Here is a 25822-nt window from a genome sequence, read left to right on the forward strand (position 1 = left end):
CAAATAATGTTTCACAAGTGTTTACTGCTACTTAAACATAAGTATTAAAAAAAATTGTGGTACACATTTTAAGAGGACATTAACCTGATTGTAGCTAAACAAATACTACAGAACTAATAAACTCTGGAGTTTGTCATCCCATTCTCACAGCCCTTGTCCCAATCTGCTCTAAATAAAATTCCAAGACTATTTGTCCCTTTAAAACCTTGCTTTAATTTTACAATAGTTTACACATTTCACACCATATTTACTAGTGTTAACTCCACAAGGAGAAACCATGTTGGATATTTACTGACAGTCCTGGGGGTACACCACCCCCACCTGCCTGCGGATCTCATCCTCCACCTCAGCCAGCAGAAGAGAATCCGCATGAGACATAATGGAGCTCTCCTTCAACCCTGCATGTGAAGACATAGTGTTAGAAGAAAAAAAACAAAACAAAACACATTGCACTGGTATGTAAAGATATAAATAAAAAAGGGCCAGTAAGATTTCAGGGTTTCAGATGCCACCTTGTGTTTAGTTTGTGTATAACACCACCATATTCAACAACATTAACAAATTTTTTTTTTTTTTTTTTTTTTACATCCACTTCACTTCTTTCATTCTTAATCAGATCAAATCCTGTATTATAACAGAAGCAACTGAAAGGTTAAAATATGTTAAAAATAAATAAATAAACTTAGAATATGAAGTACCTTTGAGCAAACACTGTCGAACCTCCTCAGCCTCATAACGCATCCCTGTACTGTTGATGAAGTTGAGAGGCAGGTAGGGCTCAGGTACCGGGTACTCAGTCTCCTTCCCATTCACCACCAATGAGGTGGGGCACCACATATGGGCGGGGATCTGTAAAAATACAAAAGGAACAAATTAAATGGGATGTCAAATATAAAAAAGTAGTCTGTGTGTGCTGTTACCCACACCACACTCTCATAACTTTATTTATTCTCTGCTTCACGGTGCTTGGGTCACTTACTGAACCTACAAAGGTGCATAAGTCACATGGGAACCACAGACATTTTGCATTTTATTTGCTTATACAGCATGACTTACACGGATAGTGCCCTTTGTGCCCATAATAACAGCTTCATTTGGCAGTTGAACAGCTGAAGAACAAGTAAACACTGCCATCCTGTTCTTGGAGAACTTCAATGTGACAACCACAGTCTCATCCACTCCTACAATAACAGAGAAATAATCCATATTTGATGATTAGAGATCATTATAACATGTAGTAAGTGACACATAATAAACAAAAAGCCTAAAAAAAGCACTGAAAAAATCATTTTAATTGGAGAATTTAAGAATGAGCTACAAAAACAAAAAAATGCATTGAACAATGAAACACAAAACAGAATTGCAAAAAGCATCTTAATTTTCCATAAAACGTTAATATGGCTAAGAATAAAATGTCTTTGAACAATATCATTCAGTAAGAAATGCTTCCTCCCTTTTTCAGCCCCTATATGAGAATGTGAGAACATCAAACACTAAATCTAAATAAAAACAACTAAAGACAATCCCACAAAATAAAAATACAATATAATAATAACAAAATAAAAAAAAAAAAATTAGCTACAATTGAATAATACGACGACGTATTATAAGAAAATAAAAACACTTGTTACTATGAGAATAAAATCTTAATGAGAATAAAGTCGTAGTTTTAAAAAACTCATTTAACGAGAATAAAGTCGTAATATTTTGAGAATAAAGTCATTATATAATAAGAATAAAGTCGTAGTTAAAAAAAAACCTCATTATCTAACGAGAATAAAGTCATACTTTTATGAGATTAAAGTCGTAATATTTTCAAAATTGAACAGAGTTTCCAGTTTTACAGCGAACGCAACAAGTGAAGCAACTGTCGCTTCTGCTGGATTCCAAAACTCAGAGTAGAACCTTCACAGTTTTTTCAGAAATAACAAACCCGACAGTTCTGGTGTTTCCACTGATAGCCCTCCAGCCGACCACTTCTTCAGTTTCTCCTCCACAAAAGAGACAATTTGCTCCAAATCAGTTCGGTTCTTATAAAAAACCCAAACATGTGCAAACTCTCTTCAAAGTCCTCAGACTAATGATAATGTGTTGATGTGGGGGACAGACTCAGTATTTGGCCTTTGTGCGTAAACCCCAAATGAAAGTAGAACTTCACAAAATGTTCCAAGTTCTCCATTATTTGACTTTATTCTCATTATATTATGACTTTATTCTCGTAGTGACAAGCGTTTTTATTTTCTTGTATGGCCCTAATATGCTGTCATAGAATAACGTTCAAAAACTAAAGTGAAATCACCTCCCAACCTGAGACTAAATAAAAAAATGTAAAAAATGAAAACTTCACAAACCTTTCTAACTCTGCTCATTTCAGTTTGCGAAAGAGTCAAAAAAAAACTTTATTTAGATAGCGCCAAATAATAAGTTATCTCCTGACACATTTAGAGTTGGTCCAGACCACTCTTCAGTCCTACATTATTACAGAGATGTCCTCAGTATGTGAACTTCTGAACTCACATCATCTTTATTGTGTCGTTAAACACACTATAAACATCATGACACCGATAAACAGTCAGAGTCTTATCAAATATACTTTCTCCCTTGGATATAATTCAGTGATACAGTGAATATTTTACCTGCATCAATTTAAAAGTTTTTTTTTTTTTTTACTACAAATTAGAAGCTTGAACTAAATGTATTGAGTCAGTCCCATGTGGTTACAGTGTGTGACCTGAGTGTTTGGGTCCGTTACAACAGACTTATTTCTTCATTTTACAGACCGATATCATGCAAACTAAACATTTCAACATGCCAGTTTTTCAGAATTTTTGGTGAACTTCCAACAAAGGGAAGGATAGTGGAGGTACAATTCATTCTGAGGCATAAATATAACTCAGTAAAACTGTCCCAACACACACATGCCACTGATAAGGATGTGCCTTATCTGTGTGGCTGTGCTTAAGAACAGCCTCAGTGGCATTGTTAAAATCTGTTCAAAGATTACTGACACTGACGGACCTGAGCTCCCTCTGGAATAAACGGGTGGTGCAGAAAGCTCATCAGGTCATGAGTCAACCTGATCATGTCCAGGCTCAGGAATTTGGTTTAACCCTCCGGTATCCGGGTGCGCCTTTTAGGCACACTTTGCACTTCATGTTAAAAAACTTTATATTATTTTTCACAATTTAAATAAGGTTAGAATTCAAAAGTTGTTCATTTTTGCATGATCTTTAAAATTCTGGTCACCAACTAAAATGTGTACATTGTAAACAAAAGAAAATTACAAGACTAGCATCTGTCTCCCAAGTGTGCCTAAAACGCACTATTTCTTCCATTTGATATGTATGATTAGGGCTGAGCTTGGTTTACAAAAATAAAATCAAATTAGAGCAGAAAAATAAATCCATATATAATATTTAATAGTTTGATTTATAGGTGTGCATTTTACGCACACTTGGTGACAGATGCTCGTATTTTTGATCATTTGACCTAGTGTCAAAAATAATAATGCAAATTAACAGATGTTGGAGTTAATCATTGACATATGCCAGGCTGCAAAAATCAAATAATGCGTGATTCACTTTTTATGTAGTATATTGAAAAAACTTTTTTTTTTTTTGAGTTTTTGCATCCAAAAAAAAGGTTTGTTTACATTACAAACACGGCATTGAAAGGTTTAAAAAATGTGACAATTATTAAGTATTTGGTATTTTTATTTACAGCTCAAGTTGATGAAATGGAAAAAAAGTGTAAAAGAATTAAAAACAAACTGTATAAAAATTTTTTTGACATTATTCCATTATGCCAAAAAAGCACACTTGGTGCTTAGTAAGGGCCTTGCTGGACGGGATTCCGGAGGGTTAATGCCATCAGGAAGATGCTACCTCACCCTTCCGAGGAAATCAAACAGATCCACCAGCTCTTTTATTCCCTCTGCCATCAGGCTTCTTCATTCTGTTAATGGTCAAACATTGTGAGCACACTATGTATGTTTACTCATCTATTCTATGTATGTATGTATGTATGTATGTTATTTATTTATTCTGATCCCTGCTGGTCTGTACACGCTGACGTATGCTGCTCTGGTTCCTGCATTTCAATTGCACTGAAAGGCTGTCCATGTGATTTTGTTTGGGCAGGGTGGGAGGGAGGCAAGGAGTATTGTTTTTGGCTCGGTTTTTTGCTTGTTTGTTTGTTTGTTAACACTCTAGCAGCAGAACTATTAGTTGAATTCATACCAAATTGGATTTATAGATTGCCAGTGACCCAGAATTAATCTGATTATAATTTGGGAACAGTAGGTCACAGTTTCAATTTTTTATGAGTTTTTTAAATCTTTTTTTTTCTCCAATTTCTTATAATGGGTGAAATATGTGGGAGGGGTGGGGTTTGTTGTGCCTGGCACCACTTGTTTGTTTCTTTGTTTGTTAACCCTCTAGCAGCAGAACTATTGGTTGAATTCATACCAAATTGGGTTTATAGATTGCCAGTGACCCCAGGGTAGATCCAATTTTTTGGGGGGAACAGTAGGTCAGAATTCAAATTTTTTATGAATTTTTAAAATCTTTTCTTTTTTCCCCCCATTTCCTTACAATGGGCGAAATTTCACATGTCTGTAGCAACAAAACTGTTGGTTCAATTCATACCAAATTGACTTTATAGATTGCCAGTGACTCAGAATGGATCTGATTATATTTTGGGAAGAGTAGGTCAAAGTTCAAATTTTTTATGAATTTCTAAAATCCTCATATTTACTAATAATAGGCGAAATATGTGGGAGGGGCGTGGTTTGTTGTGCCTGGCACCACTTGTTTGTTTGTTAACACTCTAGCAGCAAAACTATTGGTTGAATTCATACCAAATTGACTTTATAGATTGCCAGTGACTCAGAATAGATCTGATTACATTTTGGGAACAGTAGGTCTAAGTAAATGTTTTTTATGAATTCTTTAAATCGTTTTTGTTTTTGATTCACTTATAATAAGTGAAATTTCTAATGTTTATAAAAACATCAATTTTGTTTCAATTTACTTCAGACTTGACACATATACAGGGTGGGGAAGCAAAATTTACAATGAACATTTAGTTGTTTTTTCTCAGCAGGCACTACATCAATTGTTTTGAAACCAAATATATATTGATGTCATAATCATACCTAACACTATTATCCATACCTTTTCAGAAACTTTTGCCCATATGAGTAATCAGGAAAGCAAATGTCAAAGAGTGTGATTTGCTGAATGCACTCGTCACACCAAAGGAGATTTCAAAAATAGTTGGAGTGTCCATAAAGACTGTTTATAATGGAAAGAAGAGAATGACTATGAGCAAAACTATTACGAGAAAGTCTGGAAGATACTATTAAAGAAGAATGGGAGAAGTTGTCACCCGAATATTTGAGGAACACTTGCGCAAGTTTCAGGAAGTGTGTGAAGGCAGTTATTGAGAAAGAAGGAGGACACATAGAATAAAAACATTTTCTATTATGTACATTTTCTTGTGGTAAATAAATTCTCATGACTTTCAATAAACTAATTGGTCATACACTGTCTTTCAATCCCTGCCTCAAAATATTGTAAATTTTGCTTCTCCACCCTGTATAGAAGTCATTAATATGCTGACATCACCACATGCATAGACATGATGACATCAGTTGGATTGATGCTAAAATAAGCTACAACATGTGCGAGGGGTGGGGTTTGTTGTTCCTGGCACCACTTGTTTTTGTTTGTGTATGTGTATATATTGGATGTTTTTGTTGTTGCTGGTAGTCTGTAAACTAAATTGCCCAATGGGAATAAATAAAGTAGTTTGAATTGAATTGAACTGTACCGTTCTCCAAGCAGATCCCTGTAGCTTGGATGCACTCTGGCTTCTCTCCATTGTAAACCATGCAAATGAACTGCAGACAGTAGATGCCAATGTCTAGAACTGCTCCTCCACCCAGCTCCTTCTGCACTGATCTCGGCACATGAGAGATCGGGACACCAAACTCTGATCTCACCATCCGTACATCCCCCACCTCCCCCTGGGCCAGCAGCCGTCTGATCTCCACGGAGACGGGAAAATATCGGGTCCAGACAGCCTGGAAAATACGACAAACTTCATACAATTTCATTTCATTTATTTATGGGTGCTTCTATGAAACTGGGTTCATTTTGGTACCTGGTACTTTGCCAGCTTTTTAGACCCAATAATAAAAGAGAAATCTAGCCATATTTCTCCCCAGGATGTACCTAATGATGACCTCAGATGAATGCAAAAAAATTATACTCTTTCTCTGGGCCATCCCAAAATTAATGAATTTTTAATCAAATATTGGGGCCAAAAATAGGACCCAAATTGGGGCTGTAAAAGCTACCTAGGTGTCAGTGCATTTGATCTGGAAAACATGACTTGAAATGGTTTTAATTACCACTAAAATTGAATTTGACAATCCTAGTGGCTTTTCTAATCCAGACATGTGGGTTTTTCATGAGTCTCAGTCCCATTCCAGGTTTTGTGTGTAACCCATCGTGTCCACTTGAGTAACATGCAGAACCTGCCCAGTTAAATGCATATAAATTGCAAATGATTTTGCAACAGCGGTCATTTTTGTGCAACACTCTGCCTTGCATAATTAGTTCAATTCCCAAAATGGACCTGTGACAGAATAAAAAGATATTAAAAAAGAAAAGTAGTGCAGAATTTCCATGTCCTTTTGACCGTGTCACATGCAGAATTTTGTATTAAATATAATGTAAAATAATTTAAAAATGTGTTTTGACTGAAAAATTGTTTTTCTTTTATCTCAGTAAGTATTTATTTTTAAAATAGACCCAAAGTGCTTTCAAACTTGCTTCATAACATTAGTCTACATCTGGTTTGAATTTTTAGCCCCTCTGTCCTGTTTTTAGGGAACAGTTTCAAAGAAGCACCCATATTCATTCCAATCTAAATGATTGGAAAAGAGCAGGATGAAGTAAATTTATACCTGCCCCTTTCTTAAAACATCTGCTTACATGAGATAAGTTGCCGTTCCAGTAAAGAGTTTACATCAGGGGTGTCAAACATGCGGCCAGGGGGCCAAATCCGGCCCGCCAAAGGGTTCAATCTGGCCCGTGGGATGAATTTGTGAAATGCAAAAATTACACTGAAAATATTAACAATAAAGGATGTTAAAATAATTTTAGGTCAATTAATTCTAAAGTGGATCAGACCAGTAAAATACTATCATAATAAACTATAAATAATGAAAACTGCAAATTTGTCTCTTTGTTTTGGTGTAAAAAATTTAAAATTACACAAAAATGTTTGTATTTACAGTCTAGTCTTTTACAAAAAAAAAAAAGTGAATATCTGAAATGTCTTAAGAGAAGTATGTGGAATTTTAATAATATTCTGCCTGTTATTTAATGTTTTGAGTATTTGTAGATCCACTGGGATCTGTAAGTTGTGATTCACATGTATAAATGATGAACTAAGGCGTAATATTAACATTGCACTTATTTTACTAAAAGTATTTTCTGGTTGTTCATATTTGTTCATGTTATGTTCAAGTACAATTCATAGATGGAAACATTTTAATTGCGGAATTTTAAGTGTATTTTTGCGTGTATTGTATGATTTTTGAGCATAATTAAGTGTATTTTTGCATGTATTGTAGGATATTTAAGCATATTTAAGTGTATTTTTGCGTGTATTGTAGGATTTTTGAGCATAATTAAGTGTATTTTTGCATGTATTGTAGGATATTTAAGCATATTTAAGTGTATTTTTTAATTTTATGGAATGTACTTTTTTCACTCAAAAGTTCTTTTGCTATTGTTTATATTATTTTACTGCTCCGGCCCACTTTATATCATATTAAGCTGGATGTGGCCCCTGAACTAAAATGAGTTTGACACCCCTGGTTTACATGATAGTCAATGAAAATAAACAAATCTAAAATCAATAAGTAAAATTATTTCATTATATGTTTTTATAAAGCTTCTCTATTCTCTCCTTATACAACCTCTTAAACTGAAAAATATTTGTGCAGCTCTTCTCACATTCTGACATCCACAACAGACACACATTTGCTTTACATTAGTCTGAACCCTTTGCTGTTTAAAATTAAACCTCCTTCTGTTTTTCATCCTGTGATGCTAAAATAAATAATCTCTGTAAATTTGCAGGCAGAAGTTCGTTTCTCGCTCTAAACACAATCAACAATGTCCTTATTTCAGCTAACTCTTTAAACTTATACAGTCCTGATTTAATAAACTACTCATTTGTATGTTCCCTGACATCAACATTGTACATTATTCTTGCTGCTCATTTCTGTCATAAAAACAGTGGCTTTGTGTTATTCATGTATGTGTTGTCCCATACTTCGATACAATAACTCAAATATGGCCGAATAAGTGAACAAAGGTGCAGGTGCATCTGAAGTCAATAAGTTGGTGTTGTGAATGTTAATTTGAGGGCTGATATTGTCCAGAGGTCATTTATTTGAACATTTGTTTCTATAGTTCAGTGTAAATATTAGGCCTTAATGGTGCACGTACCGAACTGAACCGTTTCGGTACACACCTGTTCGGTTTGGTACACAGCTGTACTGAAACGGCACAGTATGATGAGAAAAAGAAAAATGAACGAAAGACGTTGTTCGATGCGGAACTTTAAATCCGTGCAAGTTTCACACAGACTTAATAAAGGAGCACACATTGACCCGAAATATGAAATAGCAGCTGATATAAAGTTAAAAAAAACAACAAATATGATGTGAACCTGGAAGGAAGAGACTGGAGACCCTCCACCATCAGTACAGTCCAGTTTGGATCAGTTCAGGTTCAGGTAAAAGACAACAACGAGGAAAGAGATGTTAATAAGACGGACGTTGTTTGGCCCCTAGGAACTACAGTAGTTCTAAAACACTGACACTAGCTCTGTCTGTCTGTCTGTCTGTCTGTCTCTCTATCACGCGCACTGTATAATAGAGGAATAAATAGAACGTTGAAAGTATGTAAAGTTTCACTTTCCTTTCATGACAGCGTTCGTTACATTAGTTCTGGACCGCACCCCCAGGTATATAACTGTGCGCCCATACCCCCCGGCTCCGACAAAAAAAGAGACAAAAAAATCCCCCATGCACACAGGCACACACAGTGTTCTCAACAGTTTGTTCTCTGTCCTAACATAAATAATTTGGTTCATTGTGTTGTCAAAGTTTCTCTTCAGTTTGTTTAAACAGAATACCAGTTTATCCTCTTGTTAATGTTGCACTTCATATGGAATTTTTATTATGTATTATTTATTTATTTTTTTGTATTATTTATTATGTATTTGTTATTTTTTATGCAGAATGTGAACTGACAGAACTGTGATTAGATTTTTCTTGTTTGTTTGGAACTACCTTTCAGGGAAAAGTACAATACTAATGTTTAAAATACATTTTGTAATATTAATAATTAATTTTATTTTCTATTTGATTTGTAGCAGCAGAATAATATTATTCCTGTTTTTCTATATTCTATTGTCTCCAAAAATGGGGGGGGGGGGTGTTAAAAAAATTCATAAATGCATTAATAGACATTTTGAGGGGTTTTCTTTCTTTCTTCCCGTACAGAACCGAAAAAAAACTGAACCGTGGCTTTGAAAACCGAAAACGTACTGAACCGAAAATTTTGTGTACCGTTACAGGCCTAGTAAATATAGTACATCCAGAGCCTAGAATGCATTTTTTTTTTTTTTAAATTTCACTCCATCTGTACCTCCATGAGGAAGACGTTGTTGCGTTTGGCAGCGGCCAGGATCTCCTGCACCTCTTTGGAGTTCATGGCCAGTGGTTTCTCACACAGAACATTCTTCTTGGCATTAAGAAAGAGCAAACAAGTCTTCAGATGGTAAGGGTGAATGACTCCAATGTAAACCACATCTGTATAAATGCACAGACAACAGGAGAGCACAAGAGCTGAGATTATTCTGTCTGATATTTGTCCAAGAGAAAGCACACCCCACAACAGGTACACAAAGAGATTTCAAAAGCTCTGAAGATATCTAACCGAGGTCTTGATCTCTTGCCAGCTCCTCGTAGCTCCCATAAGCTCGGGAGATGCTGTGCTTTTTGGCAAACGCTTGTGCATCCTCAAGTTTGCGAGCTGCTACGGCAACAACCTGTGAATGTAGTTGTAAATGATCAGTCAGAACGCTGCACCTCCATTAATAAGACAAGACGAGACAAGATAAGATAAGACTTTGATTTCACAGTGTCTGAAGTTTTATTTTTCCTGAATAACCATTATTGCCTGTAGGTTTTTGTCAGACCTAAATGAAGGACCATCTCTAGTCCAGAACTGCAACATAGTTTAATTAATTTTTATTCATTACCACATTATAGAAACAGATTAAAAAAAAAACAAACAAACACTTAAAAGATGTATTAAATGATGCTTCTCGTAAAAGCTCAATGATCTTCAAATGTACTATTTAATTACCCTCTGGACACCTTTGTGGCAAAAATGTACATGTGCAAAAAACTGCCATAAAATCATCAAACTTTTTTTTTTTTTTTTGGTTTTTTTTTTTTTTAATTTTATAAATCACTTAAACAACTTGAGCCCTGTTTAAAACTACCAACATACAATAATTTTCAGGATTTTAACCTTTTAAATGAGAGTTTATTTGACTAAAATATTTCATTACTAATAAAAAAAAAAAAAAAAAAAAAAACATATTTATATTGACCAAATAAGTAGGAGGATGGGGCTTTGGTGGTGATTAGAGTCTTACATATGTCAAATATTAGCAACACAATTGATGTGATTACATTAATACTTTTTAAAATGTATTTTTATGTAATGCTATGATGTTTTCATAGTAGTTTATGGCAGTTTTTGATATTTGCATTTTTTTTTTTTTTTTTTAACCACAAAAGTGTCCACAGGCGTCAAAATGTAGAGAGAATGTGAGAGAATGTAAAAATGTAAGAGAAAAATTCATTTGGGAACTGGCACAAAGGTAGCATTGGGTCTTTATGGGTTAGGTGTGGTGGCCCAGAGGTGCAACAGCCTAAAAAATGATCTATTATAAGAGATTATGATTTATTTAAAAATAAGTGTCTGAAAAAATAAATGTTCCGCTTAAATAAAAATACATTTGCATTAAAAAAATATATATATCTCCTAAAAAAAAAACTTTTAATAACAAAAATATATTTATACAAAGAAATAAAATAAACTTGTATGATATATTTTTGAAATAAAATAATCTCCACTCACTCCTTTTTTTTTTTTTTTTTTTTTAATAATGTATAATTTTTTGATGTGGCTCAATTTTATTTTGCCACAATTCTATTTTATTTGAGGAGATTATTATAATCATTTTAAATCATACAAGTTTATTTTATTTCTTTGTACAAATTGACTTTTTATTAAAAGGTTTTTTTTTTTTTTTTAATTTAATGTATTTCTATCTAAGGGGTACATTTATTTTTCAGATACTTCTTTTTAAATAAATCACAATCTCCTTTTTTCCATATCCTCCTGAGACCCAGCAATGCATTTTTGTCCTCTGTAGGGGGTAAGAGTTCCACAGCTGTGCTTAGAAAATGTCCACTGCAAAGGAAATTCCATTAAAAAAAAAAAAAAAAAAAAAGTGTATCTGAAAAACTGTTGCATTACACTTTCTCCAATCAAGACACTTATTTAATGTAAAAGGAAGCCCAAAAAAATGTACTTTCCTGAGCCTCAGGAGGTTATAGTGGATAAGTTAGTGGCTTTTTTCTTCTCTGGGCCCTGTTCTAGGGTGTGGTGGATCATCATGCGCATTTTACGCATGGTTTACGGTAAAGGATAAACCAAAGTCCGCGAAATCACAAAATGGCAAAGTAAATGCATTTAAGTTCACCAAATCCTGGATGTTTAGGTGTGTGGTTCGTTACAGATGTAGGATGCAAAACCTACAACAACATCCTGTTCATGTATTTGGAAACAGGTTGGAAAAAGTGCATTTAGTGTCCAGTAGAATGAACAGGAGGCAGTGCGCACGCAGAGGCGACAAACCAACAACCAACAAACAGTTTGCACTGAATCAGAAGGTGTTTTTTTGTGTGCAAGTATCTAAGACTACTGATACCTGGTGGTCTTCAGGAGGAAGAGTTTTCAGAGCTACAGTGAAGTCATGACTGATCTTCCCAGCGCTGCAGATTCCCCACCTGGTTGCCATGTTGGTCAGCTGACTGCCTGGTCCAATGGAACAGCAGTGTCCACCTGTGACCAGTAGGTGGAGACACAGCATCACTTTTGACCGAATGTGTCTTCTATTAAATAACACGAGCATGACGACAGTGATTAGAGATAAGTAGACAGGCATGTACACTGCGATTTACAGTGATTAATCATAACCCAAACAGTACCAAAAATAACCACGTGTTTACTGCACGTGTTCCCCTCATTTTCCTTTATCTTTCTGTCCAGACATGCACAGACCACATTAACCCTTTCATGCATAGGTCACTCCAGTGGACGGTTCTTCTCCAGCTGTTCTCTTATATATTCATGGGTTTTGATGTTTTAGTTCCATATCAGCCAACACAGTGGACACTAATGCACCATCCCATACACTGACATTCAGACCATTACTGTAACTTTGCTGTTCTTGATAAAACCTGATCTGCACTAACATGTTTAAATGTAAATCAATTGTTATTTGTTAGACAAGAAGTTTTTTTTTTTGCATATTATCTCCATGAAGTGAATAATTACTAGTAGGGATGTCCGATAATATCGGCCCAATATTGGCATAAAAATGTAATATTGGAGAATATCGTTATTGTTTTTTTTTCCTATCATTAAAACCAATAAAATAATGCCTTGATTTCGCCGGCGTTTACCGACACGTAAATGAAGCACTGTTTGTAGCTGAAAGAAATGTGCAGTTTTCAAAACTGTACAGTAGAGTTGCCACACAGTACAGGGTGGGGAAGCAAAATTTATAATATTTTGAGGCAGGGATTGAAAGACAGTGTATGACCAATTAGTTTATTGAAAGTCATGAGAATTTATTTGCCACAAGAAAATTGACATAATAGAAAATGTTTTTATTCTATGTGTCCTCCTTCTTTCTCAATAACTGCCTTCACACGCTTCCTGAAACTTGCGCAAGTGTTCCTCAAATATTGGGGTGACAACTTCTCCCATTCTTCTTTAATAGTATCTTCCAGACTTTCTGGTAATAGTTTTGCTCATAGTCATTCTCTTCTTTCCATTATAAACAGTCTTTATGGACACTCCAACTATTTTTGAAATCTCCTTTGGTGTGACGAGTGCATTCAGCAAATCACACACTCTTTGACGTTTGCTTTCCTGATTACTCATATGGGCAAAAGTTTCTGAAAAGGTATGGATAATAGTGTTAGGTGTGATTATGACATCAATATATGTTTGGTTTCAAAACAACTGACGTAGTGCCTGCTGAGAAAAAACAACTAAATGTTCATTGTAAATTTTGCTTCCCCACCCTGTAATAGACTCATGGAGGGAGGGAGAGAAAATAAATAAATATGGCATTTTTTCCACAACTTAAGTTGAAGTATGTATTCTTTGCACAGACAGTGTTTACATTTTGAAAGCCTTGTTGCATTTGAGAATGCATCCAATGGGGCATCACAATAAAATTAGGCATGATGTGTTAATTCCATGACAGGAGATATGTGATGTTACCTAAAATGAGTTTAATATCCCACATATATCGGCAGCGGTATCAGTAGATATTGGAATCGGAAATTAAGCATTGGACAATATCGGCATATTAGTTTTTGGCAAAAAAGCCAATATCGGACATCCCTAATTACTAGCATTAGAATATGTTAAAATGTGAGAAGACATCAGATTAGCAGCATTAAAAATGTTTTTATTCCATTGTTTTCATATTACTTTCTGATATTGGGTTTTAAACACGTTTCTTTACTTCAAAAATTAAATGCATGGATATTTTTGTAACTCCACAGAAAAGAAAAAACTGGATCACATTGTTTTTTTCATGCCTAAGAAGGAATAGAAACACTGAAGAAAAAAAATCTTGACTAAGATTCTCACAATTCATGCATGAAAGGGTTAAATCCAATGAGGAGGGAAAGAAACCCCTTTGATTCCCAAAGGACTCTCTTTTCTTCTTGTCAATACTACAAATAGCCAAAGTTCAGAGGTCAGCTTTAGGACCGCCCATTGGTTTGGTTACATTTAAGGTCACAGGAACATTTTGTTGAGTTGGGGAAGGTGAAAATATTCATTTGGCAAATTTGGCCATTCAAATATTAAAAGGAATTTAACCCTTTCATCCACAGTGGTCACTACAGAGGACAGCTATTCTACAGCTGTTCTCTAGTACAGGGATGTCAAACAGGGGCCATATTCAGCTAAATTTGATCTGCAGTGGGCCGGACCAGAAAAATAATAACATAATAACCTATAAATAATGACAACTCCAAATTTTTGTCTCTGTTTTAGTGTAAAAAAAAAAACCCATTAAATTATGAAAATACTTTTATAAATTATCAGAAAAAACTGAAAAAACTGAAATTTAAATTTTAAAAATGTAAGAAAATTTAGTGCAATTTTAACAATATTAGTCCTCCACTTATCATCTCTCCATGTGCATTATGGATCAGATCTACAAAGACACTAAACACTGAGGAACAGGCAGAAAAATTGCTTAATTTTTTTTAGACATTTCAGGTTGGTCATATTTGTTCAGGTTATTCACATTTTAGTGTTACAGGATAGTTTGTAAATGTAAATATTTTCATAATTTAATGTTATTTTTTTACATTAAAACAAAGGGAAAAAAAATTTAAGTTGTTAATTCTAGATTTTTTTGGCTTAATTCAAGATGTTTTTACTTAACTGAAGATTTTTTTTTGCTTAATTGAAGATTTTTTTGGCTTAATTCAAGATTTTTTGCTAAATTTGAGATTTTTTTTGGCTTAATTGAGGATTTTTTTTTTTTAACTTGATTGAAGATTTTTTATTTTTTATTTTTTTTTGGCTTAATTCAAGATTTTTTTCTTAATTCAAGCTAAATTTTTTTTGCTTAATTCAATTCAAGACTGTGGAATTTTTGCACTTGGCAAAAACATCCCAGGGGCTGAACTGGACCCTTTGCCGGCCACATTTGGCCCCCGGGCCGCATGTTTGACACCCCTGCTCTAGTATATTCATGGTTTTGTTGTTTTATTTGCATATCAACGGACACAGTGGACGCTAATGCATCATCTCAGACACTGCAATTCATACCATTAATGTAACTCTCCTGTTCTTGATAAACCTGATCTGCTCTAACATATCTGAGTGTAAACCAATTGCTGGTTGTTATTAACTTTTTTTTTTTTTTGCTAAATCAAAAAGTGTTTTTTTTTGCATATTATCTGAGTGAGTAATAACTAGTATTATAATATGTTAAAATGTGAGAAAACATCAGCAGGAGCATTCAAAATGTTTTTATTTCATAGTTTTCACACAGTATGTCAGTAAATGCATGTTTCTGTGCTTCAAAAATGTCATTTTTAATATGTTCTGTTGTTTGTACATGCAACCTGTGCTGCTACTCATTCTGTTTGTGTGCTCCCTCTTGGCCAGGTCGTTATTGTAAATGAGAATCAGTTCTTAACTAACGTACCTGGTTAAATAAATGTTAAATTTAAAAAAAAATTAAAACGCATGGTGTCCAGCTGAGTGGACTTTTTTGTAACTCCATGAAAAATAGGTTCATAAAAAAATTTCAATCACATTGTTTTATTTTCATGCCTACAGAGGAATAAAAACACTTAGGGAAAAAAAAGATTAAGGTTCTCATAATTCATGCATGAAAGGGTTAAATATCTACAAAGTCAACATCACACTCTTTAACCCATAAAGACCCAGTGTTACATTTGTGTCAGTTCCCAAATGAATTTTTCTCTATATTTAACTTTTCTTAAGTGATATATCACCATTCATTAAAATATTATTCTCTGTATTTTGCATTTTTTCAGTCAAAATCTAGTATTTTCTTACATTTAATCCACTGATCATGTAGATGTTTATAAAAGCTCAGGTTAAAGTTGAGGGTTATTATTATAGAAACAGAGAAAACTGAAGAAAAAGCGACTTTTTCAGTAAAATATATCATTAACTGAACATAAAACAAGTGTCTCCATCCACTTTCATTGATCCAACTCTATGGGTTTGAGTGGTGAAGCAATGCTGTAGAAGATGACAGTGTTTCCACGGTAACTATAGAGCCTCTGAACATCCAAATGGGTCCTATCTGGTGACCATGAAAAGACAAAAAACTATTTAACACCAATTATTTACTATTGATAGGATTAGTGGATCAACAGATATTAAACAGTTTAGATCAGTAGATGTCTTTGGTGGCTGTTTGGGTCTGTATGGGTTCATAAAGAGATTTAGGACGTTTCCTCACAAAAAAAAAAAGCTAGGCCTATTTCACTGTCAATGTCACACAATCATGTTCCTTCACAGAAAAAAACAAATGACTTAATTTCTGTGTGTGACTGTGGTTAAAATGATGGTGATGCATGAGTCCTCGGACAAAGCTGTGATTCTCTAGAATGTACATGGCCTGTCCTGGTCATTATGAAGTAAATATTAAAGTTAAAAGTGGATATAAACAGTAGGACTCACTTCATCTGAGATTCATTTGTTATGTTCAGAGTAACCATCTGCATGTTTCATGAACATTATTAAATGAAATCATGTTTTGAAAAAGAAAGAACAGTCTATATTTTCAGATCTGTCAAGTTTGAGTGACTAGGAGGGAAAAATTAATGTCGGTTGGTTGTAGTTTCCAAGATACAGTCTTGGGTCAAAATGTGAAATTCTGAGAATTAATGAGAGAATGTGTTTTAGTCAAAAGGAATGTTTGTCTCAGAGCTACCAGATCTACCACAAAACACTGTCTGCGCATGATAATACATTCACTTTTCAGGTTTATAATTCTGTTGTGTAAATCTGCATAAACCAATATCGTATTGAAAACATAATTTAATTAGCAATTTTGTCATTTGTTTTCCAATTCATCTCATTAAAGTATGTAAAACACATTTAATGTCTGACACAGATCATTTCTAACAAACAAACAAACCGGTGTAATCTTGGCCACCACTGTATTTCCCACAGAGAGGGTGCAAAGCATAAAAAAAATATGCAAATTAAATCTTGTTTCCTTCTGTTAAGGATTGCTTGTGTCTTATACATAAACAAAACCATATCCTTTATTATCATTCTATATCAAATGTGACATTTTGTGTTTTGTCTTTATGGGTTGCACTCTGTAGCCCATCACTGAGATGTTCACTGATCTGTAGCAGTCCTGTGAGCCCAAAAGGCTAAAAACAAGCATTAAATGAGCCGTGCACCGTGCTGACTCATAAAGACGTTTCTCTGTCCTAACCTTGAAAAGCAGACAGTGCAACCTATTTTTCTCAGAGAACCCAAATCTATTTATGCTCCATTGTAAGGGTCAGACATGACAGAACAGTCTGATTCCGATGTGTCACTATAAGTCTCCTCTTCTCTCCAGCAGATGATATTTGGAATGAAACATGGCTTTCACAATCAGTCCTTTATTGGATTCATCAATCACACACCTACAGTGACAGCTGTGTTTGTCTTTAAAGGCCTACGACTTGATTACAGGACGGTGACACAACAGGGTTCCACTGTGTGTTTACACTGTGAATTATCAGGTGTAAAATAATGTTTTTTCAACCTATTTTTTCATAGACGTTACTCACATGCTGAATCTTCTATACAACAGCTATGTGTAGTTTTAATAGGCACATGCAGATCATTACATGGAAAACAAACAGTGATAAATATATCCCCAGATTTACATATTCCATTCATTTACCAAATATAGCTATCTTTTTTCAATGGCGGCTCCAAATGTCATCCAAGTCACAGCTGCCTCAGTGACAGTGTGTCTGTTCAGGCTTTGTCACACAGAGCCATGAGTGATCTGCTTATACCAAAGATCCAAAAGCTGCCCCGAGCAGCTCACTCTGTTCCATCTGAGTAAGTTTAGGTCAGGTGAAACAGCTTGGCTCTGGAGCGATGTCATTGGCTGTCCTGGCTGAAGACAACTCCCACCTGTTTTCTGATTTCATCCATGATCTCTGTCAGTAAGACAGAGTCTGCCAGAGGCATCCGTGGGCTCTCCTTAAGTCCTGTGGATGAAGAAGAGCTGTTTAACTGAGTAGTCACAGTCTGCAAGGAAAATCAGATTGATTGATGGGCATGTCTGTACATAATCACATTGATGCATAAATTATGCCAAAGCAGGGATGTAAGAATTATGTAAATAAATATGGGAGTCAAACATCATAGAGGCACCAGAGGACACATGAAGGACTGATATCAGCGCTGATTTTGGATCAGTCTGATGAGGGCTTTAGTTCATACCATGGAAATATTCTGCTCAGTGGCTCTGAGGAGCCGTTTCACTGAATTGCAGCATCTTTCAAACTCACCTCACCTTTGAAATAATGGTTTGTTCTGTGAAACTGGTTTGCCCTTTTGAAAGCAAATACACAGCTTTCTTTTTATCGTTACCTTTAAGCAGACACTGCCTCACTTCTTCTGCCTCATAGCGAAGCCCAGTGCTGTTGGTGAAATTCAAAGGGAGGCAGGGTTTGGGCAGAGGATACTCAGTCTCCTTGTCGTTCACCACCAGTGTGGTAGGGCAGTGCATGGGGCCGAGCACCTGGAGAAAAGGGTTTGTGTTAAATTAATATTATCCAAATGGTAAACCTTGGAGAAACTACAATATCTGCAAAGTGGGTAAGGATCTGGTCTGAATCTGTCAATTTAATTAAAAATGAAAGTAATTAGTAGTCTGCTCAGCCTTTGCATGTCTCAATCATCTGTTAATTAAGTAAAATGTCCCAGTACAGGAACTGTTGCATAGCATACTTTAATGGAGCCCTTAGTGCCAGCGATGACAGCATCATTTGGGAGACGGGCGGCAATTGAAAAGGCACAGAAAGCCATCCTGTTTCCGGAGAACTTCATTGTAACGACCACAGACTCATCCACTCCTGCCACATATTCATAAGAACAATAAATCCTGGTTATTCTACAGTGCAACAAACAGATGAATGATCATTAACAACAATGGTGTTGATGTCAGTCACATTGAATTGGACTCAATAATGATGATCCATTAGCTTGAACTGAATAAAATTAGTGTCTTATCAGTTTATTCACTTAGATCAGCTCAGCCTTGTCTCTGTGATGTGTTTAGTCACTGCAGTAAGATGTAAAAAAAAACCTGATGTGGAAAGCTTGTATTAAACAGCCCACATTATAATAAGGTACACTATTATTATTATTATTATTATTATTATTATTATTATTATTATTATTATTATTATTAAATACATAAAAATATAATATTTCTGTGTTTTAATAAAATCATTGTAATGCAGTATGTGTTAAGTGTTCAGTTCCACTTACTTGTGCTTATGTCAATGTCATAGTTGACTTAATAGGCTGAAGAAAATCATTGTAATACCATCATTATACTGTATATTATAATTTTTGACAAAATAAACACTCAACATAAATTTAAATATGTTAAAAAAATATTTAAAAATAATAAAGCAACGGTTTTACAGAGAAGGAAATCTTGCCGTGAGACATTCAGTTATGTGTTCCCCTGACAGTTTTACAGTATTACTGCGTTCTCTGTGGGGATTTGGATTAGTTTGACATTTTAAAGATAGCTCTGGGATTTTCTTCATTCTATCCTAAGGTGCTTCAATTTTGATCTGTTCATAAAAAAGTGATTTTCTGTAGGACACTGGCCACAGATCCATAAGGATTTTTCAGTGTAAATAATTCCTGTTGCCAGTTTGTGATCATTGATTCATGCTGTGTGGTTAATGATATTAATCTACATCCCACCTCTGCTCTATGTCCTGGTTGTTGAGTCATACCTGAGTCAAGCAGCACCCCCGTAGCTTGGATGGACTCTGGCCTCTCTCCATTGAACACCATCAGCACAAATTGCAGACAGTACACTCCGATATCCAGCAGAGCGCCTCCTCCCAGTTCCTTCTCCACTGAGCGGGGAATGTGGAGCTGAGGGGAGCCAAAGTAGGCCTTTACCAGCTTCACCTCCCCTACCGCCTCCTCCGCCAGCAGCCGGCGCACCTCAGCATGCACAGGAAAACAGCGGGACCAGATGGCCTGAGAGGGACAGAGCAGATGACCTATCACCACTGCAACAGTAAACAGTTTACACGGCTGTTTCACCTGAGCAGCCACGATGCCACTTCCTATAAGACCACTGGGGCAGAAACGCCAGTCAAACATAACATGACGAGATGTTTTCCCATATCATTATCCATTAATATTCAGAGGACATTTCTGTGTTTTGCTTCAATCCTGCATCTACTATAAAGCATGATGAATTATAAAAACTGTAAACTGTTAATGGTTTAATCATATATGGTTTTATATATTGATCCATAAGTCACTTGAGTTGAGACAATTTGTGCGTATGGTAGTGTTTTTCAATGTTGGGGTCGCCTGAAATTTCTAGTAATTGATAAAAATAAAAATTAAAAACTTATTAATAATAAATATACGGTGAGTTGAGAGAGACAATCACAATCCATAAAAGTCATGACAAACTGTGAAGCTGAAACTGAAGCACTGTGGTACTGTTTATCTTTCAAATCTTCACTGTGGTCGGTTTAAGATGCTGCAGCTCTTTCATAATTCATAGTTTGAATTCTTGTTTGTTCAGTGTTAATTTGCAGCCTTGTAAATACAAGCTGGACTGACTGTACAGGGTGGGGAAGCAAAATTTACAATATTTTGAGGCAGAGATTGAAAGACAGTGTATGACCGATTAGTTTATTGAAAGTCATGAGAATTTATTTGCCACAAGAAAATTGACATAATAGAAAATGTTTTTATTCTCTGTGTCCTCCTTCTTTCTCAATAACTGCCTTCACACGCTTCCTGAAACTTGCGCAAGTGTTCCTCAAATATTCGGGTGACAACTTCTCCCATTCTTCTTTAATAGTATCTTCCAGACTTTCTGGTAATAGTTTTGCTCATAGTCATTCTCTTCTTTCCATTATAAACAGTCTTTATGGACACTCCAACTATTTTTGAAATCTCCTTTGGTGTGACGAGTGCATTCAGCAAATCCCACACTCTTTGACGTTTGCTTTCCTGATTACTCATATGGGCAAAAGTTTCTGAAAAGGTATGGATAATAGTGTTAGGTATGATTATGACATCAATATATATTTGGTTTCAAAACAATTGACGTAGTGCCTGCTGAGAAAAAACAATTAAATGTTCATTGTAAATTTTGCTTCCCCACCCTGTACATATCCTGACCAAGGAAAATCAAATTGTCACTTTGTGCAGTAATCTACACCTAGCTTTTCTGCCTCCATCCATAATAATATACAATATATAGACTAAATGTCGTCTAAAATTAATGTTTATTTGCAACATTGTATAGCAAACTATTACATGACCAAAAACCAAATTAATTTTAGTAAAAAAAAAAAAAAAAAGGCTCCATTTTGAATGTCTGGGGTCGCCAGAAATGTGATGTTAAAATGGGGTCACGAGCCAAAAAAGGTTGGAAACCACTGGCTTATGGGCTATCAAGCAGGAGTGTGTGTGCGTGTGTGTGTGTGTGTGGGGGGGGGTTTTAACATGTGTGAGATAACAAAGCTTAATCCCCTCCTCCCTCCCATAGTGACTCAGTGCATGACTAAACAGGTTATGTTTCATGTGTAGGCTATCACAAAAAAAAAAATGACACAAAAAGGAAATAGTTAAGGCAGGGGGTGCCAAACAAAACCAGTCCACCCGAGGTTCCAATCTGGCCTGTGGGGTGAAGTGCAAAAATGACACCGAAGACATCTACGGTCAAGGGTGTCAAACGTTACTTGAGGGACCACACCAAAGTGGGTCAGACCAGTAAAATAATAGCATAAAAATCCGATAAAACTTCAAATTCCACACTCCAAAATTTTAACAATATGAAGCTTGTTACTAAATGTTTTGTGTCTTTGTAGATCCACTGCGATCTGTAACGCAGACGTAAAAATGATAAATTGAGGCATAATATTGTTAAATTTGAACTTATTTTTCTAAAGAAATTTCATGTTGTTCATGGTTGTTCAGGTTATTCACATTTTTGTGAAGGGACAGTTTGTAATTGTAAACATTCTCATAATTCAATTTTTTTTTTTTGCACTAAGACAAAGACATAAATTTGGATTTCTTATTATTTATAGGCTATTATGCTATTACTTTTCTGGTCTGGCCTGCTTGAGATCATATTGGGCTGTGTGTGGCCCCTGAACTACACAAATGACACAAATGAGTTAAAGTAAGTCCTGTTTTTTTAATTTTACACACCTGTGAATCAACGCGACAACTCTGGCTATATATGTAGTTTACCACCACCAGAGGGAGAATGGGAGAGCAAATGAATAATGGGTCAATAATGTAAAGCGCTTTGAGTGACCAAAAAAGCGCTGTATAAATCTAATCCATTATTATTATTATTAGTAGTAGTAGTAGTAGTAGTAGTAGTTGTATTATTATTATTATTATTATTATTATTATTATTATTATTATTACAACTGAGACAGATGTCAATGTGTACATCAAGGATACTCAACATGCTTTACACAGGGGCCACTTCTAAATCGGCTTATTTTCATTGTGAATCAGAAAATAAGAGAGGGCTATCTTGCATTTCTGGGGCCCAGGGGCAGTAAACTGAATATCCCTGGTCTACATGAAACAACACCTTTTCAACCTTACCTCCATCAGGAAAACATTGTTTCTCTTGGCTGCAGCAGCAAGGTCTTGCACCTGTCTGGAGTTCATGGCAAAGGGTTTCTCACACAGTACATTTTTCCCAGCGTTGAGGAACAGCAGACCGACACGCCAATGCTCTGTGTGCAGCACTCCCAGGTACACAATGTCTGTAAGGAGACGAACGCTCCAGGCTCAGCTTCAAACTGTTACAACAATACAAAATAATCTCTGCCAGTGCAGCCAGGCTGTCCAGAGTTCTTAGCTCACCAATGTCAGGGTCGTTGGCCAGCTCCTCATAGCTGCCGTAAGCCTTAGGAATACCATGTTTCTTGGCAAATTCTGTGGCACGCTCCAAGCTTCTTGATGCAATGACTGCTATCTGCACGAAAGACAGAAAAACACACACATTCATCCCAGTGTTACAACAGCTCTGTTCACTGTGAGGAAAACATCCAGTCTGACAATGAAGATGTAGTGAGTTTGTTGGGACAGAATACCTGGTGATCTCCAGGAGGCAGAGTCTTCATGGCTATGCTGAAGTCATGGCTGATCTTCCCTGCGCCACAGAGTCCCCATCGAGTTGCCATGTTAAATTGGATTGTAAGTGACAAATGAGCAAGGTGGTGCTTTAGTAAAGATCTAAGCTACTGGCGAGTGGTGACCTTGGAGAGGTTGCACGTTCAGGGAAAGTGGTGTACTGCCATCCCTTAGAGCCAACAGAACTTCAGTAGAAGGGTTCTGCATTTATATGCAGGGGAGGCAAGATGTGTCACAGTCCTTCTGCTCCCACCCTCAGGTAACGGAGACAACACACACACATACATACACACACACACACACACACACACACACACACACACACACACACACACACACACACACACACACACACACACACACACACACACAGAAAGCCCTCCTGCTGTGTTGTTGTGTTGATGCTGATACAGGCTTTTCAATCCAGCCTGAAGTGGTTGGTACCAGTTGTCTCTAACAATCTGTAACCAACTGGGCCCTTTCCCATCATTAACACGTTGAAGAGGAAAAAATGTGCACAGTTTCACATGTACAGGGTTAGGGTTCACTTTGCTCATGGATCAGTACTCTCCCACAGCAGTACGGGTCAAGTACTGGAACCATGGGTTTCTTTGTTTCCAATAAAGAGAGGAACTGATTAGCTTAACAACCAAACAGAGGCAAATGATTAAACTGGACTCTCATGGGGTGGCTGGGGTAAATAGATATGTTGGGTTCACAGAATACTCATGCAGCCCACAGCAGGGCAATTTAACTGGCCAGTAAGCTGAGCCAGGATGACTATGGAAAAAGCATCAGCTCAGTTGCCCTTGAGCTAAATATTATCTGTTTAGGAAGACAGGCACTTGTGTAAACCTCCTGCCAAATGCTGCCAGTAGAGGACACTGTGCTGTCAGCACACTGTTACTTTTCCTCTCCAGCTCTGTGGATTTTATGTGGCTCATGATTTATAAAATCAGGTAACAGCTGATGTTAACCAAGAAGTATACAACTGTTCTTTAGAAACAATAATATGATGACTGTTACTATTTCTTTGTTGACTCAGGAGGAAAAAAGCATATTATTTCAGTAACATTAATTCAGATTCATATGTTTAACTGATAAAAAACATTTTTGTAATTAAAATAGAGTAATTATTACCAATAATTTGCTGTAGATAAAATTGGCTATCTAATAGATGTGATCTTTAGTTTGTGATTTTTTTTCTTTTTTCATTTCCTGCAGGTGCTGCATAGGGATTGGATTTATATAGGACATGAGAACATAGTGTCACTGCCACCAACATCTTCATTATAAAAGAGAAGAAATTTTTATCAATGACTGTGCTCACTGGCAGCCTTCCTTTTGTATTTCAGTTCCAAATGAATTCTGGGAGCTGTGTGCCGTTGTCATAACAACAAGGTACCAGCTGGGCAATTTGTATGCAAATGGCATTGGGTTTGGCCTGATATCCCTGCCTATACCACAGGACCTGGTTGCCATGGGAATGCCCAACTCCTGCTTGGGTAATAATTTAATAATTGAGCAATTTTACTTTCTTTTTTGTTTCATCTTGGGAAAAGGACACACCACGATTTCTTCGGCTGGACTGCATGGCAACATCCGCACAGGTGTTAATAGAAGACCTGGAAGTGTGAGTGAGGAGGTGAAACCTAACACCACAAGTGCAACTAGATTTTGGATTGGTGTGAAGCAGTAGATCAGGTCTTGTGCTGCCTGACTTGGCTGCCAGCAGACAGGCTCACAATGTGGAGGCTCAGGTGGCCAGAGAAGGGCATTGTGGGCAGGAATGGGACAGGGACTGCCTGACAGCCATCCACCACTTTCACCTTCAGCTGAGCCATAGATGCTCACTTTTCAGCAGCAGCTAAAAAACTCAACATTTCCAGCTGAGTGCACACAAGGTCATGAGGATGACAAAACTTTCCATTTTAATAAATAGGTATTGATGAATAGCCAATGTTTAGCAAAGTTTGGGGTTTCTGTCTGAGGATGCTAAAAATGGCAGAGAGGTCTGGTGCAGGAGGCGAATGGTAAAGACAGCACCAGAAAGTCAACTGTGATGAGCCAAGTCATTCAGAAAGCTGGCATGTGGAAGGAAGCCAGCGGCTCATTAATTCAGCATGGCCAGGACGATTGCCTTCCACTCTTATCACTTCTCACTGTCTTTATTTGATTAAGAATTCATGCATCATCTCTTGTCTGTGTCCCTTTTCCATCAGGACATGGACAAATGGCATCTGATGGGTCACGTGACCAGTTCTTAGAGGGGGTGGATTGTTTTGCCTGCGAAGGTGGTTTATCACGGCAGACAATTTTGTTTCACACATTGTCACATCATTTCATGTGTGTGTCTTGCTGTCAGAAAATAAAAAAAGAAACTGTGCCCCCTCCCTTTGTTATTGACAGCAGCAATGCCGCAGTGGATTCTGTTAATTACAATGCTATTTATTTTCTTT

General features: G+C 36.2%; 2 protein-coding genes across 2 annotated transcripts; both read right to left on the reverse strand.

The window, feature by feature from the left end:
- Positions 1–193: 193 nt before the first annotated feature.
- On the reverse strand, positions 194–12235 carry dhdh.2 (dihydrodiol dehydrogenase, tandem duplicate 2). Its single transcript, XM_030122985.1, has 7 exons — positions 12097–12235; positions 10026–10137; positions 9735–9898; positions 5833–6085; positions 1057–1181; positions 699–849; positions 194–398 (listed from the first exon to the last, which is right to left on the reverse strand). The coding sequence occupies exons 1-7, from the start codon at positions 12184–12186 to the stop codon at positions 289–291; spliced, it is 1005 nt and encodes a 334-aa protein (XP_029978845.1). The 5' UTR covers positions 12187–12235; the 3' UTR covers positions 194–288.
- A 5412-nt stretch (positions 12236–17647) lies between these two features.
- Positions 17648–23306, reverse strand: LOC115415751 (trans-1,2-dihydrobenzene-1,2-diol dehydrogenase-like). Its single transcript, XM_030129393.1, has 6 exons — positions 23094–23306; positions 22830–22993; positions 19961–20213; positions 18936–19060; positions 18576–18726; positions 17648–18190 (listed from the first exon to the last, which is right to left on the reverse strand). The coding sequence occupies exons 1-6, from the start codon at positions 23236–23238 to the stop codon at positions 18081–18083; spliced, it is 948 nt and encodes a 315-aa protein (XP_029985253.1). The 5' UTR covers positions 23239–23306; the 3' UTR covers positions 17648–18080.
- Between the last annotated feature and the right edge of the window lie 2516 nt (positions 23307–25822).

This window comes from Sphaeramia orbicularis, chromosome 3 (genome assembly GCF_902148855.1).
Source record: "Sphaeramia orbicularis chromosome 3, fSphaOr1.1, whole genome shotgun sequence".
Classification (NCBI taxonomy): Eukaryota; Metazoa; Chordata; class Actinopteri; order Kurtiformes; family Apogonidae; genus Sphaeramia; species Sphaeramia orbicularis.

Bases quoted from the DNA above. Each gene is read 5' to 3' on its own strand.
- dhdh.2 (XM_030122985.1), bottom strand. From the start codon at position 12,186: ATGGCAACCAGGTGGGGAATCTGCAGCGCTGGGAAGATCAGTCATGAC. The intron at 9,899-10,025 runs GTTAGATATCTT...GCATTTATACAG, and splicing joins GGCAAGAGATCAAGACCTCG to ATGTGGTTTACATTGGAGTC. The intron at 1,182-5,832 runs GTACAGTTCAAT...CTGTTATTGTAG, and splicing joins AGGGATCTGCTTGGAGAACG to GAGTGGATGAGACTGTGGTT.
- LOC115415751 (XM_030129393.1), bottom strand. From the start codon at position 23,238: ATGAATGTGTGTGTTTTTCTGTCTTTCGTGCAGATAGCAGTCATTGCA. The intron at 22,994-23,093 runs GTGAGCTAAGAA...GTCTCCTTACAG, and splicing joins GGCCAACGACCCTGACATTG to ACATTGTGTACCTGGGAGTG. The intron at 18,191-18,575 runs GTAACGATAAAA...CTTCATCCACAG, and splicing joins GAGGCAGTGTCTGCTTAAAG to GACTTAAGGAGAGCCCACGG.